Below are 26,119 nucleotides of genomic sequence, written 5' to 3'. Positions count from 1 at the left end.
GAACAAAAGATTGTTTCTTTTAAGAAGGATGATATAGCCAGGCCGTATCTGATGTATAGGGATAAAAGATGAGAGCCATAGGGCCTTGCTCATCCAAACCACACACCAAAACTAGAAATAGAAGAGAACTTTCTCAGTCTGACAGCTAACAAGGCACCCACCCACTCTCTGGCTGCTGTTGAACTTAATGCTGGAGGACTAGATGTTTTCCCCATTAGAGCAGGAACAGGATAAGGAGGACGGCTCGTGCTGGTTCTGTTCAGTGATCAGAGCCTACCCAGGTAGACAAGTGAAAACAATAGAAGAGATACCCACACACTGCAGAGGAAGAAGTAAGCTTGTTGCAATTAAGTGAGCATCTGTGTCAGACTAGTTAAGAAAACTTATGAGAAGTTATTAGGACTAATAATAGAGATCAACAAGGTCACAGTGTGTGGGACCAGTCCACAAGGTCAACTCTAATTATGTGCGCTTGAAACCAACAGCCTGAGTGGGAAATTCGAAAGGGAAACCTGGAATATGTCATGAGTTCTGGGCCAGCCTGTGCTGTGTAATGAAAATCTGGTAAGTTCTGGACTAGCCTGTGTCATGTAATGAGGAAAATCAAAGCAAACACAGGAGACCCAGAAAGTTCTCTGATGCTTATGAATGGAAAGACAGCATTGTTAAGATGCTGGTGCCGCGTTCTCCAGCTTCTGCGTGTGACCCCATTCAGAACTGTAGGTGACCCCACTATAGAAACTGGCCAGCTATACTGAAAAGATAAAATGAAAATGTGAGAGACCCCAAATAGCAAAAAACCAAACCAAAACAAAAAAAAGCCAAACTGATCTTTTTAAAGGAAGAGCAGTGTAGGATAACACTGCCTCACTGCAGAACTTACTGGAATCAGAAGATGATATCCTCAGTAGTCTTAACCACAGACACAGATCAGGCATGGAGTGAAGACCCAGAGATAAACTGATGTCTGTAGCCAAGGCCTTTCAGGGAGGGAAAGAACGCAGTTGACCAGATTGTTCTAGAAGAACTGATAGCCACACGTAAAGAATCAATTTCTGAGTACTCTTGGATGAAGGCCAGTTCAGACCCCACACTTGTTAATAGCACATAAAACATTCAGGAAATATGTAGTGGCACTAAGAGACAGCCTGTTTCAAAAGTTGTATGAACATTTTGATCTAGCACCATGTGGTATTTTGGTAGATATTTTCAAGGAGTTAAAGTTTTTAAATGTTTGCATAAACATATTTAAAAGGTGTAATTTGCACGTGGTGAGAGTTATCTTTTAAGTTGTGCAGAGTTTAGTGAATTTACACAATTTATACATTTTCATTGATGTCTAGCCCAGAGTACTTTAATAGCTTCAAAAAATTCCAAAATTACTAATTTTTTTAAGTAATGGGTGGGCCTGGAAAGGTGACCACGTGGTTAAATGCTTGATGCTTTTGCAGAAGTAAAAACAACTTTTAAGTGATAAACTGAAAAAAGTGACTCCATGCCCAGTTAGTAGACATCCCTACGTCTCCTTCCTCTACTCCTGATATAACTAATCTATTTTCTATGCATTTGTACACTGGGTACATACATTTTTTTACTGCAACTTTACAAGTTTTAATTGCTACTTGAAAAGTAGTTTGAATATTTGTTTATAGTATTAACTTTAGGTGATTTTAATCATTATATTTTTTATGTATATAGTCAGCTATTCAATTCCCGTTTAGAATGGAATTGAAATCCAGAATGTATGTAAACTTCCACTACGGTATATTGGTCCTTTTCTCATGTCACTGGGACAGAACACCCTACAGAAGCAGCCTCAGAGCACAGGTCTCTTTTGGCTCCTGGTTTCACGGCGTCACAGCCTGTCATGGAGGAATGGGTGCAGCAGGGATGTTCAGTCCTTGGCTCTTGCAGTAAGTGCTAGTGGCTCCTTTCCGTGGTAGTGGGCCAGGACAGACTGCAGCTTGGACCGCAGTGTACAGCCTGCAAAGCCTCCCCTGGTAACCCACTTCGTGCCAGCCAGATGTGTCTCCTAAACGCTGCAGCAGCACCATAGCTTAGGGCCTGTGCTCAGAAGAGGAGCCTTCCCGATTCAAACATGACAACTATGAATCTTACAGTGAAAAGCTTTGTGGCTAAATTATCAGCCCCAAATTTCCCTCAGAATTAATTTCTAGGAGACAGTGTAGCTACTCAGAATACTAGATACATACAGTTTAATTCTTTTGATAAACACCATCAGATTGGCTTTTAGGAAGCTTGTGCCAGTATCATTCACCATTATAAAAGATTCATGTGTTTTGCATTATAACTGTGTGTGAGAGAAAGAGAGTGTATGTATGAGAGTGGTGTGTGTGTGTGTGTGTGTGTGTGTGTGTGTGTGTGTGTTTGATTTTTTCAAGGTAGGGTTTCTCTGTGTAGCCCTGGCTGTCTTGGCGCTCACTCTGTAGACCAGACTGACTTTGACCTTAGAGATCTGCCTGCCTTTGCTGGGATTAATAAAGGTGTATGCCACCACACCTGGCTCAGAAGTAAGCAATTTTTCATGTAAGGTGGTATGTCCCCAATTACATGAACTAATTTTGAAATTGCTTTCTACCCAATATTTTACAAACTTTTCAGTGAATTTTTCTAATTGAGTATTTATGTTCCTAGAAAGTACTCAGGTAAGCAGCGCTGTTGTGGTCCCATCCTGCCTCTCAGGTCCTAAGGGAATGGCAGCTCCTCCTGCTTCTGCTCTTCTTCCTTCCGAAAATCCTCCCCCTCTTCTTTTTCCTCTTCCTTCTCTTCCTCCTCCAAGATTCCCCATTACCATTGTTAAAGACTGTCTTTTCTTTTTGGTGTTTTTGTTTGTTTTGTTTTAATAAAACCTCAGGTAGTTGTGCACCAGAACCAGATGGTAAGGTGCCTTTGCTGAAGACATAGCACGTGCTGGTTACAGGGCATAGAGAAGTCAAGCTGGAACCGAGCTAGACTCCCCTCCCTGCTGACTAGCCCTCACAGTGCATACCTAATTACTGGCGTAGATTTTAGAGAGCTATCCCTTGTATACTGGTTTACAGATTTGAAAAGGAGAATATTACAGTTATGTTTACTGTTACTGCTAAATGCAAAGTTTAATTATTTATTCATTTATTTACTTAGGCAGGGTGTTACAGATCCAAATCTACTTTTGAGTCCAAAATTGCTACATAGCCCAGAATAGTCTTGAACTTCTGATTCTTTTGCCTCTGCCTCCTGAATGCTGGATTTATAGGCTTTTCCTGCTTCTCTGTGTTTACAGACTTGCACCATACCTCTGGGTTTACAGACGTGCACCACTCCTGTGGGTTTGTGAAGTGCTGGGGATCAAATCCAAATCTATCTCTACTTTAAATTAGAGAAGTTATCAATTTAAATGAGAACCAAGTTGATGAAGTTCTGAGTAGAGAGGAGAAAGCCATTGAAGAAAGTGGATGAATCTAGCAAGCATGGTGGGGAACTCTTCTGATCCTAGTACTTGGGAGCTGGAAGTCGAAGGATCAGGAGTTCAAGGTCATCCTTGTCCATAAAATGAGTTCAGTGCCAAGCTGGGCTGCATGAGACACTGACTCAGTACATACATGCATACATAGAGTCAAAGCCCTAATTGAAGGGAGTTAGGTAGATGATTTTTTCCCCCATTTTTATGTGTGTGTTGTGAGTGCATGCATGTGTGTGGACATGGGTACAAGGACACATAGAAGCCTAGGGTTGATGTCATAGTTCATCCCATCTTGCCTTTCCACCTTATTCACTGAGGCAGAACCCCCTTCCCCAACACACACGCACACACACTTAACGCACATGCACACACACGGACACACACGGTCAAATCCAGAGCTTGCTGATATGACTAGCCACCTGACTTGGGACTCCTCTCTCTGCGTTCCCAGCTGAAATTACAGACTTAATGTAGGTCCTGGGATCAGGACTCCTGTCCTCATGGTTATATGACAAATGCTTTAACTTTTGAGCCCTCTCCCCGACCCCTAGATGGATGACTTTTAAAGGTTTAGAATTTTTTTAGTAATCATTTAATTACATCAGAGAATTGGATAAAGAAATCTTGGTTAAGTTCTTGAATATCTGTATAAATGTTGTGCTCCTTACAGTTCTGTCCATGTGCTCTTCCATAATCTTTGTGAGGGGAAGAGCAGCCTGAGACTTAGAAGGTAACTAATGCCAGGCCATCGGGGTGGTCCAGCAGGCAGTAGCTCTTGCTGGCCATCTGAGTTTGATGCCCAGAACCTTGTAAAAAGGAAGATGTGGTGGCTGTGGTCCCAGCACGTCTACAAGGTAGGAGAACCCCTGGAAGTTCGTGGGCCAGCTAGCCTGAAGAACAGCAGTGCAGTGCCCGACAAAAGGAGATGATGCCCTGCCTCAGAGAGCAAGGTGGAGACCAGCTGCAGTTAGTGCTCCACACGGTAATCCCTGTGCTAACGAGGAGGGGAAGGCAGGTGGCTCCCTGAGTCAGGTCAGTCTGGTCTACATAGCTAGTTCCAAGCCAACTAGAGCTACATAGTGAGACACTATTTCTAAAAGGGTGATTGGAGTCATGGAGCAACCTAGGAGCCTGTGATGGCTCAGCAGCTAACGGCAAGTTATCGTGCCAGCCTGGAGACCCAGTTCAACCAGGCTGTAAAGATGGGAAGAGAGAACCATACACACACACCCAAGGTAGGCGTCAGGGACTGACTCCAAACTTCCAAAGTTGTGCTGACATTTACTGTGGCATGCCTGTGCTCTCACGCACAAAAGCACAAACATAGGCGTCATCCATACACTTTATGCATACATATGTACAAAAATATTTTAAAGATTTTTTTAAAAGAAAGTGCTAAGAGGATGTATGACTAGGAAAAGTAAACATTGCATTGAAATTAGTGATATATACATATACATATATATGATATAACCAAGATTTCTTTATACGGTTCTCTGCAATTAAGTCATTAATATATTAGTATATATTAATAATTATATATGCTAATTAATATTTTATGTTAAATCTAACAAGTATTTACTATCCTGCCAAATTCTATGCTATTAAGTACATTCAAAGTGTTATATGGCCATCACAACTCTCCAACTCTTAAACTTTGTCATCATTCCAAACAGGAACTGTACCCCATAAACAGAAACTTGTGTCCCTCTGAGCCACCAGAAAAGCCCCTCATTCTCCCTCTGTTTCTATAATGAATAGTTTGGTACAGGTAAAAACCACACCCTGTGCGTGTGAGGCCGGAATTCTCCCACAGAGCTAATCCCCAGCCCAAGCAAAGAATTTTTTTAATGAGAAAGTTTTGTTGCTGTTAGATGGCAGAGACTGTCTTAGTCAGTGTTCTGTTGTGAAGAGACACCATGACCATGGCAGCTCTTACAAGAACTTACTTGTGGCTTGCTTACAGGTTCAGAGGTCTCGTTCATTATCGTCCTGGGTGGCATAGCTGCACGCAGGCAGATACAGGGCTGGAGGAGGAGCTAAGAATTTTACCTCTGGATCTGCATCAGCAGGAAGAGAGAGACACTGGGCCCTCAAAGTCCACCCGCAGTGACACCTTCCTCCAACAAGGCCATACCTTTTAATCCTCCGTCCTGCCACTCCCTGAGCAAATAAATGAGCCTATGGGGACCATTCTTCTTCAGCCATCACACAGATTTACTTCCAAATTTCTTTACAGAGTATTAATCACAAGTGCCCTTTAGGAGCAGAAAGCACTGTGTACTATGGTGCAAATCGAGTTATTTTTGCCTTCTGATTCTTTGTCTCCTCCATATTAAACTATTATAATTATATGCTTCTTGTTCTAATGTAAATAAAGGGTGTTGAGAAATAGTTCTTGTTTTGAATCGTTTTTCCATGCGTTGTTGTAGCTAAAGTTCTTTTACTTGACTTACTGATTGTCTTAATTGCCTTTGAAATCAATTTCTCTAAAATGTTATGAACCCAAGAGAGGACAGTGATTTGGGTTTTTTGTTTATTTTTCAGTTGGCATAAATTTGTATCATTTCTTTAGATGATGATTTTCAAAGTACACATTGATGGAGGCTTTCTTAATGAGTCAGGAATGTGGTGACTTCTCTTCAGTGTCTTCTGTCCATACTAGTTACCGGAGTCCATGTGGTGACTAGTGCTCACCATCCTCCATAGTACTAGTTACCGCAGTCCATCTGTGGTGACTAGCGTTCACCATCCTCCATCAGTACTAGTTACTGGAGTCCATCTGTGGTGACTGGTGCTCACTATCCTTCATAGTACTAGTTACCGCAGTCCATCTGTGGTGACTAGCGTTCACCATCCTCCATCAGTACTAGTTACTGGAGTCCATCTGTGGTGACTGGTGCTCACCATCCTTCATAGTACTAGTTACCGCAGTCCGTCTGTGGTGATTAGCGTTCACTATCCTCCATAGTAGTTGCCAGAGTTGATCTCTGGTGACTAGTGTTAATGTTTAACTTTATACATTAATTGTGCTAAGCTTCCTTTGGAATTCTGTTGGTTTTTTTGTTTTGTTTTGTTGTTGTTTTTTGAGATAGGGTTTCTCTGCATAACAGCCCTAGCTGTCCTGGAACTCGCTCTGTAAAACAGGCTGGCCTCGAACTCACAGAGGTCCAACTGCCTCTACCTACTGAGTGCTGGGATTAAAGGCATGCACCACCACTGCTTGGCTGAAATTTAGTTTTAATGAGGCATAATTTGCATAGAATTTTAGGGATTTTAATAAGTTTGCTCACCCACACACTAACATCCCAGTCAAGGTACTGTATTCCTCAGTCACCCCAGAGAAGACCCCTTGAGCCCTTTAAACGTCAGTTCCCCCAATACCTGCCCCAGACTTCCCCTGCTCAGATTTGTGTTGTTCTTGAACTGTGACTTCTGGAATTTGGGTTAAACGTTTCCTTTCGCGTTTCATGCTGCTTTTGAGATTCCTTCTGCGGATAAACATGCTCATTGCCATTGAATATTGGGTTATAATGTGCCAGAGTGAAACTCACAATGACCGCATGATCTTAACCGGCTGATGAGGCTTCCACATTCCTACGTTTACACATTGCCTCTGTTCTGTCGCTCCCCCCTCAGTTTTGTATTGTTTCCTTATAATTCAGAATTTTAAATTACATTCATTCACTAGGTTTATGTGTATGGGCCGAGTTCCTTGTTCTTGTGCTCGCTCCCATTGTCTTGCTGGGGAACATGCCATTGCATACCCACCACAATTCATTCATCTGCTGATGGGTGTGGGAGCGGTGAGCAGCCTAGATTCTGATGAATGAAACAGTTCCGGACATTTGTGTTCAAGCCATCTCTTGCCAACCCTGGATCCCGTTGCTCCTTTTCACTTTACTGTAGCTGTTCTCTGCGGATATGTAGTAGTACCGTGTGGTTTTCGGCAGCGTTTTTCTGACTGTTAGACATGCTGAGCCTCTCCTGCTTTCTCTTCCTTATCTTTTTTTTTTTTAACCTGAAAACGGACCTTTTCACATTATCCTGATGTCGTTCTTGATGGGGTAGACATCACATTTGTATTACTAAGGGCACCCTTGCATTTGCTTATGATGTAATCTGTGGTGCATTCTGGGTTCTCCTCCTTCCAGCTTTCCTTCCTTCCTCCCCTTCCCTCCTTCCCAATAGTACACGTGCAGATTAATTACACTGTCGAATCCGAGTGCCTCGGGTGTACTTTCGAAACCTTTTCCGTGCCTTGATGATTTTGGAGAGCATAGCAGCTGTTGTCATATATACTTTCCCACGGTGTTTGTTCATTCACTATCTTAAGGGTAGAATGCTGTTTCATTCTTAATCTACAAGTGGATCTCATTGAAATAAGTCTCTCACTGGGTGAGATGGTGGGGCCTCGTCTGTGGAAGAGCCTTCAGGAACTTTATTAAAGTTCCTGGTAACTAAACTGAAGATGGTACATGAGGTGTATATTAAGATGTATATTAAGGACTGTAGTGCCTTGACTTGGATAGTTAGCAGATACTTGGTGTCTCCTGCGTGTGTCTTCAATTACTCTCTTACTAACCTGGAATTTAAATATGCTAGGTGTTTGTGGAAATTTAAAGCCCTGAAACTTGAGCCTACAGTTTGCACTAGATGAGAAACTGAGGACTTGAGCCTAGGACTTCTTCAAGACCAACCCACCTTTTAGAAACAAATAACAGGGCCCAAACACATAAATAAATAAACAAATGAACAAACAAACAAACAAATGCAATTATAAACTTATAATTAAAAGAGAAGTTACAAAACTGAGAAATAAAAAGCTAAGCTTCTACAGGACAGCGGCATCAATGCGTAAACATAACATGGAACTTCACCGCTTGGTTAGGGCCATTCGGTCATCGTGAGGTACACCTTTGGCACACCGTAACCCAATATTTGAAGGAAATGAGTGTGTAACTCCTCACATGGAGGAAGAAGTAAAACATCCTGATTTTTCACAAGTATCTATTTTTTCAGGTCCAGCAGAGCGTCACCATGTGATAGACACCGAGACAGTGCATAGATTTGCTTATTGAGCTCCTGCTATAATTGCCTTAAAAATGTAGATGCATAGGACACTGTCACCAAACACTACCAGAATAGTAAAAAGGATAAAAATAGTAGTACAGACCCCACAACTATAACATGTGGACACTAAAGGGACCACACACTGGTCATGCTGTGAGCTTAAAGTTTCTAGCATTAGACCAAGAGAGTGTCAGCTGCTGACGCGGCTGGCTTTCATCAGTGCCTCCAACAGCACCATGAGAACAGATGAGAGCAGCGCGAGTCCCTGAGACGACTGACTCAGGCCAGGCACAGACTCCCAGAGGGAAGCGCTCCGCGGCCAAGCAGGGGACCCTTCTTTATTAACCTTGTCTTGTTCCAGAGCTTATGCGCTGTGGCATGGAGATCAACGAAGAGTTAGACGTAAAACACAAAGCATACTTTTTTAGTATGCTGAGTTTAAAACTTTAAACAATCATCTGCATTTTGACACGAAACGAATTTGTTAATAAACATGTCTATCCGAAATAGACATTCCGAGGCCATCGGAAAATACCTATTTCCCTATGGTCTTAGGTGTAGCAAGCTTTGCTGGCCGCCTCCAGCTCATAATCCTGACGTGGAGACTTATTAATTGTGAAAGGTTGGCCATTAGTTTAGGTGTGTCCTCCTAGCTCTTATATAATAACCCATGTTTTTATTAATCTGTATTCTACATGGCTTTTACCTCTCTCCCATTCTGTGTGTCTGACTTGTTCTGCTTCCCAGTGGTGTCTCCTGCATGCCTCAGTTATCTCCTCTCTCTGCCCAGAAATCTTGCCTAGTTCTCAGCTTTTTATTACGCCAATCACAGCAACACATCTTTACAATGTGTATAAATATCCTACAACACATAGGAATTGAGACACTACTCAGTAGCAAAATTACAGTTATAAAGTATCAATGAAAATAAATTACGGTTGGGGTTTCTCAGACCATCAGAAAAAAAAATTCTAGTGGTCACGACCCACAGGTTGAGAACCACTGATCTAGGACAAATAAATAAGTTTTTAACTTTTAAGAGTTTGTTCACACACATACATACACACACACACACACACACACACACACACACACGTACACTTAGGGAGGGCACATGTGTTGTGGCACATGTTTAGAGGTTAGAGTTGGCTCTCCCATTCCACCCCTATGTGAATTTTGTGTTGGCCAGCATCTTTACCCACTGCACCATTTCACCAGCCCACCAGGTTTTAGGTTTTGAAATTCATACCATCTGAAAAAATGTTAACTTGTGGCTTTTAGTAAAAGAGGCCAAAAAGAAGGCTCCCCTCTCATTTGCTACTGTGGGCTGCGGGATGGCAACACACAGTTGGAGTTCCACTATGATAGTTTCCACGTTTTCCTATCATAAATATAGTTACAAGGTTTTTTAAAACACTATACCACATTTATATAAAGAGCCCTGTGTAAGCTATTTCTGTCTGCAAGATTCCAAAATTATAGGCAGTGATGTCAATCAGATGAGGTTAGCCTAATTTGGTTGAGGGACATGCTGAGTCTCTGTATGGACAGCTGCAGGCTGTTGCCAAGATTGACAGGTGCTCTGTGGCTGGCAGAGCCCCGGATAACCCTGCTGTTGGCGTACTCCTCTAGGAAACAGTGATCAAAGCCACACTTTGTTTCTTATTGATCACTCATAAAATCATAAGGGCTACCTGTAACTGAGTTTTTCAGGTAATAATCTTACAAACCCCAGAAATGTTTTAAAGAGACTTACACCTTCTGCTTATAGTCTTTGAAGGTTTAGTTGTGTTTAATGCCTCAATTGCACTCCTGTGTTTCCCTAAGGATTTGAGACGCTAAAGAAAGTTAGTGTGAAAGAGTCTGTCTGATGTTAGTGACGCACACAAGTGTGCTGAGAAGCTTCTGTTGTCAGTTTTACTGAAACCATTTTTTTTTATAGCAAGAAGCCTTACAATTTACCAAGATAAATTAGTACTAAGTAGCGTGTCTCAAAATAATGAAAAGTTAGGAAGCCATTAGGTTCCTGACATTGAGGTAGTTAAGTGTATTTTACAGAGAACTGTATTGCCTGGGATTTGGGCAAAATCTTCAGGGTGTAAACACGTTATCAGTAGTGAAGACTTGGTGATTTTAGTTGTAAATCCAGTAGCCATTTTTCAGTCTACTAGGAAATTTCCTGATAGGATTGTATCTTGCTTATCTCTGCATCACAGTGTCAGACGTACAGTAGACATGTAAGTAGTAGATACTGGGGTGGGGTCCCCCACCGTTGTAGAGAGCCAGACTCTTAACTGGTGTTAGAAGTGAAAGCCCAGTCCTGTCCCAGGTGAGAGATTTCTTTGCCACATGACTAGCATGGTGTGCACTGCCCTGTTGGACGCTGGGACTGGGATCCAGAGTGGTTAGGGTATAGCCCTGGTCACACACTATGAGCTGGTTTTTGCTATACAGGGATAAAAGCCAAGTCCATACCAAAAGGACACCCTACCTCTATCCTCCATGCCCTATGCTCAGGGCTTTGTTGTTTTTGCAAAATCTCATGCCACTTAGGCTAGCCTGGAACCTGCCATGATTCTTCTGTTTCAGCCTCCTAAGAACTAGAATTACAGCTGTGTGCAACACAGGCTAGCTGTTACCTGGGAGGTGCGGGGGAGTAGGCACAGGGCAGCTCTCATGCCCAGGTCCAGTAGTTTGGAGATGGTAACAATAATCCCAACAGAAATCCACTTAAGCGAGAACTTTGTGTTTTCTGCAGTGTTTCTGAATCCTGGTTCTTTCTCTTCCCCTTTTAACTCTTCCCAGACTTTAGTCTGAAAGAAAATGCAAATTCACATGGTTACTATAAAGACTCATTAAACATGCTTAAATAGTGCACAAAAAATAGTAATTTTTATTTGGCTTCTTAAGATGAACCATGTTAATAGCTGATTGGCAGGAAGTTTGAAGGAGTTGAGAGACCCATTCCTGGTGGGCTGATTTGACTAGGTGGCAAACAATGACCCCGACACTCTTGCTAGCCACTGGCTCTGCTTGGCCTCCTATCCATGAGAAGAGAGCTGAGCCCAGATGCTCTCTGCTCTGAGCCTCTGCCCGCTGCTGGGAGCCCTTTGATCTTGGTTGTTGGAGCAGAGCGTCAGAGACCCCAATAATCAAACCTAATTTTCTGACAAATCATCCTTGCACAGTTCAGGGTAAGAATTTGCACGGTACATCTTGTTACTATACCTTGAAATAGCAAGATGAATAAGGCCTATGGCTCTGTGTTAAGAATAATTTCAGCTTAGGAAAAGCATAATTTAGACTTGTGCATGCTTATTTCAATTTTGATAGGTATAGAATTAAGTTCTTCTAAGTACTTTGGGACTAGTGAGGTGGCTGTGTATAGAGGCACTTGCGTGCAAGCCTGGTGACCTGAGTTCAGTCTGGATCCTCTAAGAAGAAAACTGATCCCTGAGTGATACACCCCCCATACACAGACACAGACACACACAGACACACACACACACACACACACATACACACACACACTCACACATCATACACACACAAATATTTTTTAAGCCAAATAAGTAGCTGGTGCTGAGAAATGATAAGAAAATTACATTACTAGATGTGTTAATACCTTCATTTATATGATGGAAATATGTAGATAATTTTGTCTCCTTGTGAACTAAAGTCCATGGCACAATCTTTCATGTCCTCGGTGTTTATTTTTGTCCGTTCAGCTGTCGTTGCTTTCTCTGGAGCCTCTGCAGTGATGTCCTAACCGCCCTGCCAGCCCTGACCCCTCTGAATTATACTGGCCAAAGTGGGCTTAGAAGAAATGTGTGAAATTTTTGTAGTACAAGGCCTCCATCTGGCGCTGCAGGGTCTGGCCTGCTGATCGCCCACCTCTCTGCAGTAGAGTTACTCCAGGTTACCAGTTTTGTGTTTGTTTGCAGATACTAGGTTAATAAAGACTGATTGTCTAAAGGTCAGGAGCCATGCTTGTGATCACTCAGATTTACACATCCTTGTCCTTAGCACGGAGCCTGGTGCATAACGGAAGCTTTATAAATACTTGCTTGAGAGGTTCGTGAGAGACTTTCCATCAGAAGTAACCTGCAACCCGCTGGATGCTATGGCAGGTTGTGAAGATGGATGGAGACGGGCAAGCTTGGTTCCTGGACCGCTCACTCGCAGTCACAAGAGAAGATGTGCAGCCTGAATGTTACAGGAGTGAGGTTGCCTTAGGGCATGAGAACAAAAATATGCTGGCCTTGTCAGCAAACCCAAAAGAAGTGAAGTGTCATGTTAGGTAGCGCAGATCTCATTTCCAGCAGCCTCTCTGGTCATAAAGCAGTCCCAGCTTGAAAGGAGATGATGTTTGAAGAGATGCAGTCCTCCGAGGTGAAGTGCGGAGTGCACTGGTGTTTCCACGTGGGATGGTGTTACGCCTGCAGAGCTGGCCCGCATGAAAAGAATGAGGAAAGTCCTGGTCTTGCCAAGTGTTTTTGAGAATCGTTCCAAACTACTGTGTGGAATGGTTACAGACATGTTTGGGCTAGCCTGAGACCTTTTGTGAGATCGTTATGCCAGCTGGATTTTTCCTGTCTTCCAGCATTATTTCCTGTGCTCTATCCCAACTGCGGGAATGTGGCACTAAGCATGCGCTGGGGAGAAAGACTGGCCAGGCAGTACATTCTCAGAGGAGTCAGGTGATCACTGTCCGAAGGCAGCTGCCTGAGGTTCAAGGCAGTCAGTGTCCCCTCTCTGGCCTTGGACAGCTGGTATTTGTCGGACTCCTTAGGAAATCTTCTTTGCCATTGCTCACTGGTGGCGGGGAGAAAGTATGCGGTGGGCTCTTGGTTGATCCAATGGGAATCACATTGATCTGGTGTCTAGCGTTGGTTGTGATCAAGTGGATCGCTTCTAAGGTAGGGAGGGCCTGTCTGCTCTTAGGATTGTGACATTAGTTGTTAATTTGCATATTTGATAGGCTTGAAATATCTACATTGTTTTGTCTTGATTTTAATCTTTCTGATTTCAAAGAGCTGTGGGGTCTGTCAGTGAAAAAGGCTTAACTCTGCTATCTGTGAGGCTTTTTCTTCTTTTCCCTCACTATACTGCTTTATGGAATTCCTATGGTATCATTCTTTAAAAGCCCAGTAGCTTTCCCAGGGCCATTCCTTTAAAGATGTTTAACTTTGAAAAGTATAGAATTTAACAAGCCAGACTTTTGAGTATACACATTTTAAACATTTTCTTTTTGAGAGAAAGGACTGACTGATGTTTATATGTAAAGTATTATTATTAAGGATATTCTAATCAGTGGCAAGCTTTATAAACAAACCCCTCCCTGTCGTGTGGCCCCTCTTAAACCTTGGGCCATAGCTAAAATACATCCACAAAAATACAATTGCGATCTCTTGTTTTGACGTTGAATTCAGTTGAGAAGTACTTGAACAAGCCAGCCTGCCCCCTGCACCAGAGTCAGAAGCTGAAGTACGAACGCTTACATTGACAACGGCTTTAAGTTGTCGTCCACGTCTTCATGAAAATGGCTGCGTCTTTCATCTACCATGCAGCTTCTTTTCTTTCTGTGTTAAGAAGGTGACATATTAATTTAAAATCCACAAGGCTGCCATGTTTGCTAAGCAACAGAAAGTGCCCATAAAGTTAATGTTCTTTTCCAAGCAACATTGTACCCCGCTGCTTAATTGTTCACATTGAAGGACAGCATTTTAAGCATTCCTGTCTTTTATTTGAAGTGGTTCTTGTCAGTGTACTTGATTAAAGAAATTTCTTCAAGAAATTCAGTACAATCTAAAAACTCCTGGTGTTTAAAACATTAGGGATTAGTTTGCCTTGCTGACAGCTGTTTGCTCCTTTCCAAAGTCTTGGCTTGCCAAGTTGTGGGATGAAGAAGGTCAAGTTAGTGTTAATAATGTGTTAGTCAAGTTGTGGATGGTTGCAGGACCCTCGCTTTTTCAATGACTGCCAGAATTTATTTCTTTAAAAAATGCTGACACCTAGTTTTTCTAAAACAAATGTGGGACAAAAAGCTCGAAAGATGAAAGCAGTATCCGAGTAGTTTGGGCAGTCAAGCCAAGCTCGCCTTCTTAGTTCAGAGACAACATATTCTCAAAACTTGTTTTGCTGTTTTGGGAAAAATGGCTTTGGAACTGTGGTCGAGTTTCATCTATTTCGCATATGGTGTAATTTTCCAGTGCCCCCAGAAACTCTTTTTAGAGCTACTGTGTTTAAACCCATTAGCTCCGTGCACCCCTTGTGAAGTGGCAATAAAGACCGCCGCACAGGACTCTTGTGTGGGTCAAGTGAGATTCCGTATGAAAACACCTAGAAGGTTGTCTGGTGTTCCTTTTATCATGCCTGTCTCTTAAAAGTTATGCATTAACTAATATTGGGAACCGCTTCTCCACGGCTTGTCATTTCCTTCCAAATGAAGTCTTTATGGAAGAATGATTCCCTGGGCTCCAGGGCACATGGGTGTCTCGGGCTGGCTCCGAGAGTGCCGTGGTTCTGCAGAGCCTATAGTTTAACTTGTTTCTGCTGCGGCTGTTGGTTGTTGATTAGCTCAGCCGCGCCCATGCTCTGACCTATACTAGTCTGCTTTACAAGCTGTTCCCAGGCCGGCTAAATTAGAAGAGTCACGAGGAGAAGCCTTGGTTATTTCCATTCGCTGGAGAGGTGCAATGGGAATGTGGGCGGAAGCCCAGAGAGCTTCAGGATGATGCGGACGCAGGACTTTGATGGAATTGGTTTTACTGTTCTTATTAAAAATACAATTCTACCAGTATGTGGCTTTAAAAGATGATCTTTTAAGAAAAAAAAAATGTTGAACTTGTGTCTTGGTGTATAAAGCACAGTTTTGAAAGCGACGCTCTTACATGGAATATAGTTTATGTGCAACCCACTTCCCAGAGTGAGTTGTTTTTTATCACCTAGACTGCTTACGGAGAGAACCTGATGGGATTCTTGCTAAATGTAATTTATGAGGAAACTGATGTGTGATTGTATTCGTTATTTTAAAAGTCCATTCTTTTTTTAAAAATTAGCTTCATTTGGATTTATTTAGTAGGTGCTGTATCTTAGGATTCAGGATAGCTCTTTGGCTATTTATAGACTAGCCTTAAGTAAGTACAAATTGAATATTTTATTTATTATGTAATTGTCAGTCTATACTTAATTGAGATACATTAAATTTTACCCTTTTTTGCCCAAATTAGTAGAGGCCCTGACATTTTTATGTCTAGTGCTTCCATGTTTGAGTCTGAAATGTTTACTGTACAGTGTATCAGTGTGCATGAGCAAGTGGTACTCCAGATTGTGTTTGTCACTTAGCTTTAATATGTGTGACTGCAGACGTGACAAGTGTCTTCAGCTGCTCTTTGTGTGATGTAGTCGATTAGGCTTCAGGAAGTGGCTGTTTGGATAGGTGTGCACCCTGCACCCTGCAGGAAACGCTGTGGCAATCCAGAACACCCCTGCTAGAGAACTTGTAGAGAGTAGCACTTCAAATTTCATTTTAACCGGCCATTTTACCAAGTTGTTATTGACACTACCAGATTGATAGGTATGGCTATTATACATTATTACATACTGATGCCTGTGGTTTCATTAATGGGTTTTAGCCAATAGAAGAATTATTACCACCTTTTTCTAGACTGCTTGACTTACCCTTAGCCTGCCAGTAAGGCTGGTAACCTAGTAAACTGAGCGTGTGGAGATGACCGTAATCCCAGCTGAGTGGTGTCGTAACATCAGGTGACAGCAGTGGCTTTTTACTCTAGAATGCCTAGTTCACTGCGGAACACAGCTGCTTCCGACACTCTTGCCATGTGGCCAGGGATGTGTTCTGTATGCATTATTCCTTGCTGTTTGAGATCATATTTTCTTTGTAGGCTTTTTTAAAAGATGATTCTCACATTTTATTTTATTTGCTCTGTGAAATGTAATAACTGTACATGCTATAAGATTTAAAAGGCACAAAGTTATGCATTAAAAAGTTCCATTCTACCTTTGTCCCTCCGTATCCTTGGAGACAATAAATATTGATAGACCTTAATTTTGGTTGAAAGGTTTGTTCTACATTTCATGGACTTTTTAAGAAGATTAAGTCATACAAGGTTTTAGCCTTCCCGCCCCCTCCCACCCTCTGAAATGATAGTAGCACTAAGAATATAAGTTGGGGCAGAGGTGCTAGCCCAGCTGGTAAAGCGGTCGTGGTCAAGCCTGAGGACCTACCTGCTCAGTCCTCAGAACCCGCCTAGGCTCCATGCTTGTTGGTGTGTGCTTGTAGCTCTAGCCCCGAGGACCAGAAAGGCAGGTCCCTGGGGCTCTCTGGCCACCAGTCTAGCCCACTTGGTGTGTTCTAGGCCAAGGTGGAGACTGTTCCACGGAGTGGATGACACTGGAGGCACTGGAGACTGGGCTCCAGCCTCTACACATTCACACACACACACACACACACACACACACACCATAATATTTGGGAGAGTAGTTTTGCATACCAGTTCTGTGTAATCACTTAAGTAAATTTTAAGCCGATATTCTTACCTCCCTGGAGATTTGCAGAAACATGCATGTTAAGTGCCTATAACTCTCAGCCGAAGTTTTGTGGGTATATATTGTTCTGGTGAGTAGAACTTTGATCACATGACTTCCGTGTACACTTCTTTTGTTGATGAGGTTGAACAGCTCTCCTTTCTAGTTTTGGGGGAAGAATTTTTTAGTGTATGTATTAAACAGTATTTGCCCCACCCCAGCCCCGCCCTCACCCATCTCCTCGGGTCCATGTACAGTCACATCACTGCAGTCACATCACTGCAGTCACATCACCGTGCAGTCGCATCACTGTGCAGTCACATCACCGTGCAGTCACATCACTGCAGTCACATCACCGTGCAGTCACATCACTGCAGTCACATCACTGCAGTCACATCACTGCAGTCACATCACTGCAGTCACATCACCGTGCAGTCACATCACTGCAGTCACATCACCGTGCAGTCACATCACTGCAGTCACATCACCGTGCAGTCACATCACTGCAGTCACATCACTGCAGTCACATCACCGTGCAGTCACATCACTGCAGTCACATCACCGTGCAGTCACATCACTGCAGTCACATCACCGTGCAGTCACATCACTGCAGTCACATCACCGTGCAGTCACATCACTGCAGTCACATCACCGTGCAGTCACATCACTGCAGTCACATCACTGCAGTCACATCACTGTGCAGTCACATCACTGCAGTCACATCACTGCAGTCACATCACTGCAGTCACATCACTGTGCATCACTATGCAGTGCCCACGGCACTGGCTCCAATTACTGCTGCCTTTAAAGGCACTAATTTTGTTTAAAGGAACTAATTTTATTGATTGTTTTAAAAAAAAAAAAAGAAAAAAACAGCCAGGCATGGTGGTACACACCTTTAATCCCAACACTCAGAGGGTACATGCAGGCAGATCTCTGTGAGTTCGAAGCCAGACTGGTCTACAAGTTCCAGGGCAGCCAGTGCTTCATAGTAAAGACACTGTCTCAAACAAACAGTTGTTTTGTTTTTTTCTAATGTATTATGACCAAGCGTGTGTGTGTGTATGAACTCACACACTGCAGCATGCCTGTAGAGGTCAGAGAACACTGCAGGAATCCTCTCTTCCTGCCACGCAAGTCTGGGAGACTGAACTCGGGCCGTCAGGATTGGCAGCAAGCACTTGGACCTACTGAGCCATCTCACCAACTCCTCTGGTTTTCGTGTGCCAGACGCTGTTCTGAATGTTGGCTTTGGTCTGGATCTGGGGTAGCCAGCAGTGATTTAGGTGTTTGCTGGCACAGAACTTAGATGATGATCAGAGGTTTGGTCAGTTGGACCTTCCAGGTTTTGAAGTGTATTCATTTGTATCAGTTCTGTCAGTAACTTTTTTTCCCTCAGTTCATAAGTTTTATTTGCAACAAGTGCATTTGTTGACAAAGTATTATTTGTTTATTTATTTATTTACTAAGTGGTAAGTCCTATTTTAGAGGCCAGGATATAATGGTAAATGATACAGATAAGGTTCCAGCTCCTGTGGAATTTCTATTTTAATACAAAGCAAATAGGATAATACTAGCCAAATGAAAACTGAGCTGCCTCTGATTCCTAAGTGCTGGGATTGAAGGTGTGCGCCACCATACCCAACTGTGTTGTTGTTGTTGTTGTTGTTTTTAAAGCAATCAGTAAAATTCGTTGCTTTAAAGGCAGCAGCAAAAGGAGCCAGTGCTGTGGGCCACTGCGAGAGGAGAGCGTGGTTCTCAGATGGCTGCAGCTTTGGCAGCCAGGTTTGCCTAGGAATGTTCATCCAGGCCTCAGAGATACGAAGCGGGAATGGCAGGGCTAGGATGTCAGGGAGCAGCTCGTGTGAAGGCTGACGTTGGGCACGATGAGAAAAGTAAGGGCAAGCACGACCGCATCAGAGTGGTCACGGCTGCGGAAGACAAGAGCGGGCGTTGAGAGCAGGTCATACAGGCTATAAACCCTAGAATGTGGGTTGGAAACTCATTTCCGGTGCAGTGGGGAGCCAGGGGAGGACCTGTGAGTGGGACCTGAAATAATCACTCTGCTAGTATATGAAGTCCTGGAGCTTGGAGAGGCACCTGGAACGGCAGCAGCCCTTTCTCCTCTCTCTCCCATTGGGTAACTTTTTTTTTCTTTTTTCTTTTTTTCTTTTTTTTTTTTATTTTAAGAAACCAACGTCTATAGGACTGGAGATACAGCTCGGTGATAGAATGCTTTCCTAGCATGCCAAAGTCTCTGGGTTCCATCCTTGGCACCCCACACACCCAAATGAAATCAACTGTGTGTCAGTCTCAAACCCTTAGCTCTTGTGGCCATGTCTTTTGGTAGTTCTTAGCCACGCTGTACTGTATTGTCTTTCCTCCGGTGGGACATTTCCAGAGCAGATTGTTGGGTAGTCAACCTTTTTTTTTTTTTTTGCACAATGCTATACAAATAATATGTAATAAATAATAAACGCACGATTAGTGAATTAAATTTTAGATCACGTTTTATTATCATGTGCTAAAATGTATCCTTTTTTCCCCAGAGACGTGGAGCCATTTCCTACGACAGTTCTGACCAGACCGCGCTATACATTCGTATGCTCGGTAAGCACGGTTTGTATCAGCGCCAGTTAACTTTGTTGTCGTGTTATTGGGATGAGATGTCTCTCACTAGGTAGCCTTTTCATCACTTTTTACAGCAGATATTGAAACTCAGCACCTGAACACTGTACTGCATGCAACGAGTCAACAGGGGCCTTTTACAGTTAAGACAATGTAGAAGTCTGGTTTAATGGGACAGTATTTTTAGTGTACAGCTTATAACTGTTGTAGGGCATTCTGTGTAGAAAGTGGGTTTCTAGAGCTGCTAAATAAAGAAGTGCTGTCAGCGTGGATAAGAACGAGCCTGAGCCATTCCTGTGAGCTGTCTTCATTTGTTCTCAGGGGCCTGCTGAGAGAGCTTGGTACTTAGGGTTCTTGTGCATTAGCCGTTTCACACGTCCATAGCTGGCTGCGTGTGTGTGCTCGGTTTCCCTCCTGCCTTTGCCGGCATCCTCGTCACCCAAACACATCCCTTGTTCTTTACATCACACTATTAAACACGCACAGTGATAGCCCAGTAGGCGTATTTGCTTGTCTTTGAGGAGTTGCTCCTGGCTTTTCTCCTCATGTTCAGAGCCCTCCCTCCAGTGCTGAGCCACTGAGCTAATTGTTATAGTTTATCTGCCTCTGTTCCTCCTTTGGTTCCTTCACTAACCTTTTATACTCTTAAGCCTAAATGTTTCCCCAAGTTCTGTTTTTGCTCTTACTCCTTCCTCTTTAATTTGCTTTGTATTTTGTGTGTCTTACCCACTCCATTCTGTCCTACTGCAGCAGGTGTTTGTTCCTTGTTTCCTCCTTCCTTGTCTCTTAAAAACAGATGTTTATGGTTCTTTCACCCCTAAAGCAAAGTTCTAGATGTGTTTACTCTGTTTCTATGGGTGCTTCCTGATGGATGTATGATGGCTACCCCAGACTTCTAACAGCTTGGGAAGATTTGTTTTTCACATCTGTAGTCTTCCCATCTCAATAGATATTACCTCCAGTCTCTCAGAGTGCGATCATTCTTGACTCCTGTTTCTGGCATAAGTGCAGGTACCATAAGAAAAAGGAAAGAAAGAAAGAAAAGCAAACTAGCATCGCACCATCCTGATCACGTCACCAGTCTAAACCCTGGTTATTGTCTTGCTTCTTGAACTTGTTCCTTAATTGGTCTTCCTGAACTGTGGTCTGCACAGCCAATGTGAGCCTTTTTCATACATAAATAAAGTCACCTGACGTCATCTTAACTGTGTGTTCAGAGTACTCTGAGGACCTTTGACCTTAGAGAAACAGCCAAAACTGGTGTGTTAGGTCCCAGTGTCCAGTGTGACCCAGCCTGATGCCTCTTTGGCCCCACTTTTCCCAAGTTCACCCGTCATACTGGTGTTTTTACTTGTCTGTGAACATGCCAAGTGTGCTCCTGGCTTAGGTGTTCGTGCTTGTTCTTCCTTGTGCTTGGAAGCCTCTTTCCTCTGATGGCTTCAGGTCCCTGTCTAGACAGCTCTTCAGTGAGGACTCCCCTACGACACTATTCCACCCCATCTCTCCATTCCCCATTCCTCCTAGCTCACTTTATAGCTTCTCACCCTCCTCCATGGAAAGCAGTTATGTGTTTGTTTTATTTGTTCAGCCCTGGGAAGGTAAATTTCGTGCGCTGGTGTGTGCTGGGTCTGACGTGCATGCAGAAGACCTTTGTCATACTGAGGATTCACTACGTAAAAGAGGCCTCGGTAGATAAAGATGGATCACAGTTGATGAAGGGCAGTCCTCCGAGGAAGTCAGCGTTTCAGGAGCATGGAGTGGGGGTGGGGTGGGGGAGGCTGAAGCTCCTACGAGGTTCTCCTCTGTTCGCTGCAGACATCATTAACAGAAAAGTGCTGCTTTGGAACTGTGGGTTTAAGTACTCCTTGTCCTTCGCACCAACTTGAGGCATGGAAATGCGATTTGATCCACCAGAACCCAATTTCTGCTTCCACAAAATGGGAACTAAAGTTCTTATTTGGGTTTGACTGCAGAATTTAACAATGTCTATGATACAAAGAGTACCTGGTAATTGATTGCTAAATTAGCTGAAAATCATGTGGGTTTATGTAAGAACAACATCGAACAGATAGAAACAAAAGTTTAAGAACTTGCTAAAATGATGTGGGATTCTCCTCTGTATGCTGTGAATATATTTTTATCACCATTGGTTAATAAAGAAGCTGCTTTGACCTATGACAGGGCAGAATAAGCCAGGTGGGGAATCCGAACAGAGTTATATAGATATAGAGAGAGTAGGTGAAGTCGTCCAGTGCCGTGTAACTGCTGAAGGAGAAAGACACCAGAACCTTACCAGTGGGCCACAGCTTCGTGGCGATACATAGGTTAATTGAAATGGGTTAACTTAGGATATAAAAGCTAGCTAGGAATATGCCTGAGTCGTTGACCAAACAGTGTTGTGATTAATACAGTTTTTGCGTGATCATTTAGGTCTGGGCAGCTGGGAGACCAAAGTGCAGTCTCCATTTTCACTAAAACCCTAGGTGAGAAGAGAGATTTCTAATTGCAGAGTACAGTGGGAGTTTGGGCACTGTGAAACTGCAGTCTGTTCGAGAGTAATCGTGGTTCCTGTGTCCGTCCTCTCCGTGGTCAGTCCAGTGTACCGGGCTAGGCAGAGCATCCGTCCTCTCCGTGGTCAGCCCAGTGTACCGGGCTAAGCAGAGCATCCGTCCTCTCCGTGGTCAGCCCAGTGTACCGGGCTAGGCAGAGCATCCGTCCTCTCTGGGGTCAGCCCAGTGTACCGGGCTAGGCAGAGCATCCGTCCTCTCCGTGGTCAGCCCAGTGTACCGGGCTAGGCAGAACAGGCATGATGGATGCCTGCATCTTGCTGTGGCTTTTTAAAGTTTTGTTCTAGGGTTTTCTTCTGTGAAACAGATTTTGTTTTTATGGCATTTTATGATTATTGGTTCAACCCCATCAGAGTAATAAAACGACCTTTAAAATATAGATTATTATTAAGAAATGAGATTTTTAGAAGTTTCCTAACACAGTCTTACAAATCAATACTGAAATTTTATTACCTCCTCTAAGAAAGTCAGTTCTTAACCATTCATTCAGTTTATTTTGTTTGGTTTATTTTTTAGCATGCACTCATGAGTTTCACTGTGGCATTTCCACATATATGTCTCCTATCTCCCCTGGCTGGGCCATACCAAGGAGTAGAATCCCACCTGGTTCTGTTTGTACATGAGAAACAGCTTTCTAATTAACTAACATTTATTTTTGACTCTGCCCAGGAGATGTCCGCGTAAGGAGCCGAGCAGGATTTGAAGCAGAAAGAAGAGGTTCCCACCCATATATCGACTTCCGTGTTTTCCACTGTATGTATTTCTCTCCTGTTCACAAAACTAAACTTTTGGTGTTCATAGCATTTAATTTTCTCAGGGAGAAAGCATATAAGGGGGAAAAAGTGCTGACTTTTTAAAGTATAAGTTCATAAATTATACTGTATTTCTAGATAATGTTGACAAATAGAGGTAACAGAAGAGGTTAATAATCACAACTTTGTTTTTTCATTCAGTGTTTCCTGTAGCCCAGGCTGGCCTCGTACTCACTGTGTAGCCCGAGATGACCTGGAACTTCTGATTTTTCTGCCCCCACCTCCTGATTATTAGATTATAGGTGTGAGCTAGTACACATGCTCTTTGCGGTGCTGGAGAACCCACCTAAGGTCATGCATGCCAAGCAAGCACTCTACCAACCAAGCCATGTTTCTAGCTAAATTAGGTTTTAGGTGTTTTTGTTACTAATTTTCTTCATTTCTGAGACAGCATCAACATATTTTATGCAAATAACATTTTGTAATAGTATTTTAGAAGTTGAATGAAGTTGTCATTTTATTTGGTTTAAAAATGGTCATAGAATGACTTTTTAAAAATAAATGTGTGTGTGCATGTGCGTGTGTACATGTACATGTGTGTGTGCATGTGTGTGCATGTGTGTGTGTGTGTAGATCATAGGCGGAGAAAAGGAAATAAAGCAAGTGACAAAACTCTTAAATACTGAAGGTGTTAAGTCTGGTTTTGGGCTCATTCAACTTTTGGTTATGTTTGGTAACATAAATTAACACTCTAAAAAAAATGAAACCAAACTTGACAAAATATAAAAGGCATCCTAAATAATTTAGAATATAAATGAGGTGGAGAGACGAACCTGGCATTGTCAGTCACCTGTCCCCTGAAGGGTCATGTGCTGGTTCTGAGAAAAAGGAGGAGAGGATGACCAGGCTCCGCTGGACACTCACTGTTGGAGGGGCAGACGTAGGTCTTTATGCTTCTGCCAAGTGTGCATGGGGCAGGCACAGCTGGTGAAACATCTGTGGTTGAGTGACTTCAAAGACCCCAACGTGCTTCGTAAGGCTAGAAATGGGTCCTGACTGCAATGTGCCAAGCACGGGCTATGTCAGGGTGTTTGTGGCCTGTAGCATCTGTCCCAAGAGAAGATGCTGGCAAAAACCTGAGCGACCTTCCAGTCTCGGCACACCCAGGAGCAGTGCACAGGACACCGGGGCTGCCACAGAGGGTCCCTTCTTCCTGCTGTAACAACTGACTCAGAACTACTTGTTCTAGAACAGCCGCCTTTTAAAACACAGACCAAGAAGTAGTTTAGGCCTAAAGCAGCGTGCCACTGAAAGAAAGGCGTGCTTAGGTGGTTCATAACATAACCGTGAAACCCAAAGTCTGAGAGAAAACAGGAAAATGGCAAAAGAGGCAAAACGTGTCCCCGCAACGGGGCAATTACAACTTGCCAGTAATGAAATCTTTCATTTTCTTTTTGTATCCGTCCTTTCCAGCTGGAGCAGCAGCCATGTGGGGTACAAGGCAGCCCCATTGGCTTCTGGGCGTCCTGAGGCTGGGGTGGCAGTACTGTTTACACCAGAGGCTGGCGGGAGGGGCTCTGAGGTGGGGCCTGCTGAGGAAAGGAACCAAGACGCTAGAGGAGAAAGGAAAGACCTTAGCTGGGAAGTGCCACGAAAAGTAAAGTCAAAGTAGAGGAAGCAGGATGCATTTAGAGTTATTCCTAAGGCCAGCATAGTCTGGACACTGCCTACGTGGATATGAAAGAATAGTCAGGTCACGCCTGCCTCAAACAGAACATTTCCAAGAGCAGGTCAGGTTGAATCCGTTATGTACTGGAAGACTGATAGATTTCTCCAGAAATGTAAGATCGCTTTAAGCATTGAAGACAGTCAATGTGACTCATTGTATTAGTAAGAGTAGAGGAGAAAAGTTATGGGTAGTCAATATAAAGACTAAATTCTAGAGAGCTGCAAGGAAACGTGTCTATAGGACCGGCCTTCTCTGCTCCCTCCTGGGACTGATCAGTGTGGCTCGTTCCCGCAGATGACTGCTTGCTATTGAGCTATTTCTGGTGCCTTCACTGGGGCATTCTTATTTGTTGGTGGCATTAAAGATTTTATTATTGACTGGCACTCCAGTAAGAATGTTGCATTTGCTTTTAAAAAGATTTTTTGCTTTATCAAGTTAATTTGCTTGGTTACATTTTTATGATCTGAAGTTTGAACTGCTTAAAAACTATCAGTCTTTTCAAACCTCTGATGACTCTGTGTGAATTCCTCCGGTCCTCAGACTGTTGGCGGTATCTGTCCATCATACATTGGCTTAAGGGTCTTCTCTCTCATACGCCCCCAGAGTTTCACTAAATTTAGTAAAAGAGAGGATTTTGGAAATAAGGTAAAGGATGTGGGAAGTTTCAAATAGTGAGCAAAATAGTACATTTGGTGGGGAAGGATGAAATAGAATAGTGGGAAATTCCTTTTTTTGTGTGTGTGTGGTTTTTCGAGATAGGATTTCATTGTAGCTTTGGAGCCTGTCCTGGAACTAGCTCTTGTAGATCAGGTTGGGCTTGAACTCACAGAAATCTGCCTGCCTCTGCCTCCTGAGTGCTAGGCTTAGAGGTATGTGCCATCACTGCCCAGCTTTCTTTCTTTCTTCCTTTTTTTTTTTTTTTTTTGGTAGGAAACCAAGAAGAAATGACACATAATTGAAAACCGAGAGAAGACATTCCGAATGTACTGGTGGTGGAGATAAATTTATAGATTGTTACATATTCCTCTTAGGAGTTAAAGATTGCCAGATTGGATGGTAGTGAAGTGTATAACCGTTAGGCCTGCATGTATGTCCCACCAAGCCTGAACTAGCACAGCCTTCAGGGCTAGCCATAATTTCCCAGGGTTCTTCCTTGTAGAGTTTTCATCTCTTCATACAAGGTGGAAGTGCCTGGTTTAGTTCTGTGGAGGCAAAGTCGTTCCTTGTCTCTGCTCTCTGTGAAGTGCCCTTCTGCTCAGACACCTGCGGCTGTCTGCTCGTTCACTGCCTGGGGTCTTGGACTTGCTAAAGGCACCTGCCCTTAGTTGCCCTTGCAGGGTAGGTATTCTTCAGGGAT

General features: G+C 43.2%; 1 protein-coding gene across 4 annotated transcripts in view; it reads left to right on the top strand.

The window, feature by feature from the left end:
• Pde7a (phosphodiesterase 7A) overlaps positions 1-26,119 on the top strand; it is a 92,684-nt gene that overhangs the window by 33,330 nt on the left and 33,235 nt on the right. For 3 of the 4 annotated variants that reach the window (XR_015735126.1, XR_015735127.1, XM_087897223.1), the window contains exons 2-3: positions 19,636-19,696; positions 22,951-23,034. Coding sequence is in view for 2 of the 4 variants with exons in the window: in XM_087897223.1 (XP_087753349.1) it covers positions 19,636-19,696; positions 22,951-23,034 (145 nt within the window). In the remaining 2 variants the exon portion in view is untranslated. Of the gene's footprint in view, positions 1-13,352; positions 13,456-19,635; positions 19,697-22,950; positions 23,035-26,119 lie in introns of those variants that run through there. The other variant, XM_048420554.3, reaches the window with a different exon arrangement.

Source organism: Myodes glareolus, chromosome 16 (genome assembly GCF_982192425.1).
Source record: "Myodes glareolus chromosome 16, mMyoGla1.1, whole genome shotgun sequence".
Classification (NCBI taxonomy): Eukaryota; Metazoa; Chordata; class Mammalia; order Rodentia; family Cricetidae; genus Myodes; species Myodes glareolus.
The sequence above is the reverse complement of the archived record's forward strand: the minus strand, read 5'-3'. Positions and strand labels throughout refer to the sequence as shown.